The 5,389-nt window shown below is 35.4% G+C and overlaps 1 protein-coding gene across 1 annotated transcript; it reads left to right on the top strand.

Moving 5' to 3' along the window:
• The first annotated feature begins 684 nt into the window (after positions 1–684).
• LOC133183455 (insulinoma-associated protein 1a-like) lies at positions 685–2,451 on the top strand. Its single transcript, XM_061318414.1, has one exon. The coding sequence runs from the start codon at positions 1,060–1,062 to the stop codon at positions 2,305–2,307; it is 1,248 nt and encodes a 415-aa protein (XP_061174398.1). The 5' UTR covers positions 685–1,059; the 3' UTR covers positions 2,308–2,451.
• Positions 2,452–5,389: the final 2,938 nt, after the last annotated feature.

The following is a 5,389-nucleotide window of genomic DNA, read 5'->3' as shown; positions in this document are numbered from 1 at the left end:
ACTTCTAAAGCTATTACGGAAAGGTAATTGATTTGTGTTTTGCGAACTTTTAATATAATACGTCATATATAAAAGGTCCAGAGTTGATGTTTGACTGCTGGTACAATGGCTCCTGTGCGATCAAGTTCTCAGCTGTATGCAAATGAACGCGCGCGCGAATTTGCAGCTAAACTTTACTCTGAAGAAATTACAAGAAATTATTGATTTTTATGCATGTTTTCTTCAACGCATCTATAAACTAATATTCAGAAAATGAATTTGAAACAAAGAAAAATATTGAAAATATTAAATTATTATGTTATGCGAAGTTTACGTACGTGAATGAAATCACGTACAAGAGCGTGAGTTTCTTAGTTCAGGAAAATTTTCTATGGTTTTATTTTTAATTGTGAATGCAAATATCGATATTATCAAATTGCGTGTTGTTGATATTATTAAACGACATTTAGTCAATCTATTCGTTATTGATTGCCTGTACTCTGTAGAAGAATTTTGCCGAGTTCTACAAACAGAAAAAGTTTACCGTTCATAACTGTTTTGATTAAAGAGATTCCCTTTATTGATTCTTCTGTAACTTTAATCATCGCTCGTTTCACCTGTACAAGTAAAACGCACACGCTATAGAACAATTGCAAGCGCCAAATTCATGTAGTGCGCTATGAGAAAAAAGTGCGCACCATTAACAAAGAAAATTGGCATCAGAATTTGCGAAAAGCGAGTACCACAAAACAAAGAGGGTACATATCAGTGGCTGGGCTCTCGAAGGGGGCGTGTCTCGTCTATGAATATTCAGAGAAATTCTCTTAGTCTTAGCGTGCCTATAAAAGGCAATGTGATGCTATTTCTGCGGGTTTGGTCAATAACTATACAGGCTGAGATGAACTGTTGTGATTAACATTGCAGAACTTGAGAACAAAGCAAATAAGATAAAAATTTTGATACAACAAATATAACTTGACCAAATCCCCCCTTTCGATAACTTTTTTTCGCATTTACGCCTTTGATGGTAATTTGGAATTTTGAGGACTGAGAAGAATTTCATCCTTCCCAGTTTTCATCATGCCCAGAGGATTTCTCGTCAAAAGAACCAACCATGGAGGAGCAGCGTCCTACAGGGAAAGAAAAAATTCGGAGGGTGAGCGCCTAGACCTGGAAGCCGATATTACACGATTTGGGTCTCCAGATTCCGGATATTGCGCAAGTCCAACTAATTTCTCAAAGGACATAGAAAATAATAATTATGAGAAGCCGCACTGCTCTCCTCTGACAGTGAGTACACAACTTTACTTTTCAAATTTTGAGAAACTGAGTGTCAACTCTCCAAGTAACGGGAATTCCTCTCCAAAATCACTGGATCAGAGCAGCCCAAATAAGAGAAGAAACGAAAATAAGAACAAACCTATCAAGAAACCAAAGGCCGCTCGGAAGATAAATTTTGACGAGGACACGACATCTCCAGTCTCGGGCTGTATCATAAAACACCTTTCTCCGGAGGAAGAAGGTACTGTGATATACCATGGGGACATTGACAGCACGTACAACTTCGTTGAAGCTACTCCAGAGGCTCGAGCAGAGCTTGAAAAAATTGATAACAAAATCGGAGACTATATCTGCCAGTTGTGTAAGGAATTTTACGAGGACGCTTTTCAGCTGGCCCAGCATCGGTGTTCCCGCATTGTACACGTGGAGTATCGGTGCCCGGAATGCGGGAAGGTATTCAACTGTCCGGCAAATCTTGCGTCTCACAGGAGATGGCACAAACCGCGACCTCCCACAATCAGCAACAGGCAGAGCGCGCCGGCAAAAATTCTACCTTCAAACCAGAATGCTGTACACAGTGGCAACCTTAATGAGGCAAAACAGGATAACGCCATGTTCTTGATTCCGACAGACCTCAGTATTTCCAGTCCGACGAACCTTAGCATTTCCAACAGCGAAGGACAGTTTAAGTGTGAAATATGCGAAAAGAAATTCCGTAGACAAGCTTACTTAAGAAAACATCGACAAACTCACAGTGAATCTGCTAAAATTGTGCGCAACGACAACTCTGTAAGACACGAAATATTGCGCTCCAACAACACTAAAGAATTATCAAGCAAAGAGCCCTTGTGTCGCGAGGTTGTCTCCCCTCAAAATGCATTTGAGAGTTTGCAGACGAGAGTTCCAGATATGTACGTGTGTAAGTACTGCGAGAGTTCGTTCAGCAGTTCACCAGGCCTTACAAGACATATTAACAAATGTCATCCAACCGAGAATAGGCAGGTCATTCTTCTTCAAATGCCCTCATCCCTCCCTCGCCATATGTAAATAAGACGGTGCCTTAACACCGTTTGTGCCTGACTGCAATTAAAATGTATATTTTTTTAAATGAAATTTTAAACGTGAAAGAGTTGTGCATATGTGCCTTTTCCCCCATACATGTATATATTTTCATATGATTGCTTCACAATATTTTTGCTTCAATATTATTATTTTTTAAAAGACAGATATTTTTATTTACAGGTATTAAAAATGTTTTATATTCTTAAGCCATACTTATGTAGATGAAATTGTCATTTTGTTATTTTTATGTATTATTTAACTTTAATAATTGATATATATATTTTAAAATTTTTATTTTTACAGTGGATCTGTGCATTATTATATTACGAGAGTGCAATATTTAAGTGCAATATTTTAATTACCAAGTGCAATATTACTAAATGTGCAATAGAACAATATAGATATATTTTATTAATACCGACATATTTCTTCATGTTGTAATAGATTGTGATACATTTTTTTATCTGGCTAGGCCGGGCAAGTGCAATTTAATTTATTCTAGATAGTCTAGTAGTATTAGGATTTAGATTTTAGCCTTTATTTTATTTATTTATTTACTTATTTATTTATGTTTTGCTTTAAGTTATCCAGAATACTAAACATTTTACTTGGAAAGAAACAGAGTTTTACGAAAGAAAAGCAATAGGTGTGAAGCTATTTTTTATGTTGTGATCTTTTTATTTCTTTATTGATTATTTTTTGTTTTATTTATTTTATTTTTATATTTTGTTATATTTTACATTAACAAGTCTTGTCACTGGTTTTATTTAAACGTTATTTTATGTTTCCATTTTCATTAAGTTATATTTTTTGTTGTTGGTTTATTTTGTTACTCATGTACTAGTATTTTGTTAAAATTCAGTTTATGAGAGAGAGAGAGAGAGAGAGAGAGAGAGAGAGCTATGAATAAACAAGATTGTATTTCATTCACCCATTGCAGACCTTTGTAAGAGATGCGTTGTTACTTAATAAAGATTGATTTCTATACGTGTAATGACTTTATAATTGTAACGGTCTTATGGGACTTGTCAATGTCTGGCGTGTGCTTGATTGACATTTTACCTGTGCCATTCGCCAGGTGAAGTGTCACACCTGAGTTCTGGATTTATTTACACACATTAAGTTTGCAGGCATCCACTGTTTAATTTGATTTAGCCATAGTTCTGGAACACTGCAATCATACTAAGTCGGCTTATGATGAACGGAGTTTTTGATCCTTTTATTTTATTAAAGGTTGTTAACATTTGGTAGTAAGTATCCTGAATCACACAAACAGATACTGTAGTATTGATGATATTTTGACAGCACATTGCCACAAATAAGATCAAGTATGTGAATTATCATAGCTGTATAATCCTGCAAAAATACAAAGGGCACTGGCAATTAAAATTAATGCAGTTTGATACCTTTAGGTCCTTCCGACTTTTTTATAGGTAAGAACGCCAAAAAGAAAAAAAAAACTTTCTCCTGCAACTGTATCCTGCTTCAGGGGAGTTTAAATATAATGCAGCGTGGATAAAGAATGCGATATTGATCCAAAACACTAATTTGTAAATAAAAAAAATGATGTTCTAAAAGTTACTAACCTGACTTTAACATTAGCATAATCTGTCAAATATGATTAATGAAACTCGGAGTAGCCCAATTGAAAGGTTTCTCATAGCTCTTGATAACACATTTCCAATATGAAGCTGACAACACCTACAGTATTATACTGGAGGTGATTCAGTGACTGAGAAAGTTGTTTTATGACAACAGTATTAAAGTGGGGGTTGAAGATTGATAAGGCACAGAATATTAATCAAAATGAAAGGTAAACAAGAAGTGTAAATCCGAAGGAATGCCGATCGCTTCAAATTTCAGGATTAGAAAAAATACGGTATATCGGACTCGAATGTTATCACGCGGAACGCATTTCCGGCGGCCAGTTTTTGACGCTTATCAAGTAATATCAAGACTAATTAACTGCATAAAATCATATAAATCGATCTACCTTAGTCAACAAAAGCTATTTAAACGGTATTTTAGTAGTCAAACTCCGATCATCTGACTGTGATAAATTAAGAACATTGCAATCCATTAAACGACACTTCCTACTTAGCCCGGCTCGAATTCGTCGCGAGTCTATCATCAAGCCTCGCTGTTGCCTTGTTTGATAATTGTCCTAATGGGTTTGATTAGTAGCATTACGACCCAATTGCTAATACATTTTTTGTACGATAGTAAAATCACTAGACTTCAAGAAGTTTTTTAGCAAACAACCCACATGATCAATTTCTGTGCGGAATAATTTTTTCCACGAGGACCCACTTTTATTGCCGTGGCGCGCAACGGAAAATGACATCGAGAATAAAACTGGTCATAAGTTTAATGACCAGAAAATATAATTATGAGAATATTTGTACAAGATCACAGAGCATGATTTTTTTTACAACATGGCTGGCATCCCTTTGACGCCTTTAAAAAAATGAAAATGTGACTGAAGGCAGATAGATCAACACATATTGCAACCCCAAAAAGTTTTTGGAAAAATATTCAGGTCAAATTTTATGCACGGACGATGAGATGACTATGAATAACTTTAAGCATTATCAAGTTGTTTGAATGATTAATGTTGCATACAAGCATTTAAAATGTACATTGTATGGTATTCTTAATGAAAGCGTGAATAAAGTAGCCACTGAACGTAAAATACATAAAGTACATATATATCATATGTCACCTTTAATAGCTCTTATCTTGTATAGAAGATCTTATGCATTGGTCTGTGTGTTTGTTGCATGCATCCTGTAAATAATTTTCACTTCTCAAACAGTCTGGGTCTGCATGATTTCAATTCAATATGGTAAAAACAAATATGCTACATCAAATCAAATAAAGCTTTTACTGATGACAAGACAATGGTCAACCCTTTAAATCTGAATGTGTTTAAGATATGTGTATTTTTCATTGTTCATCTCTCTCTCTCTCTCTCTCTCTCTCTCTCTCTCTCTCTCTATTAAACACTACCACGACCAAATCTATCAACCTCACGGATGCAGTTTTCTGCAAATCGTTCATTACGAAC

This window comes from Saccostrea echinata, unplaced genomic scaffold (genome assembly GCF_033153115.1).
Source record: "Saccostrea echinata isolate AGI-Se365-2 ecotype Australia unplaced genomic scaffold, CSIRO_AGI_Sech_v1 ptg000009l, whole genome shotgun sequence".
Lineage (NCBI taxonomy): Eukaryota > Metazoa > Mollusca > Bivalvia > Ostreida > Ostreidae > Saccostrea > Saccostrea echinata.
This window is presented reverse-complemented; position numbering and strand designations above follow the sequence as displayed.

What these genes read in the sequence shown, in the direction of transcription:
- LOC133183455 (XM_061318414.1), top strand. Translation starts at nt 1,060, where the DNA reads ATGCCCAGAGGATTTCTCGTCAAAAGAACCAACCATGGAGGAGCAGCG.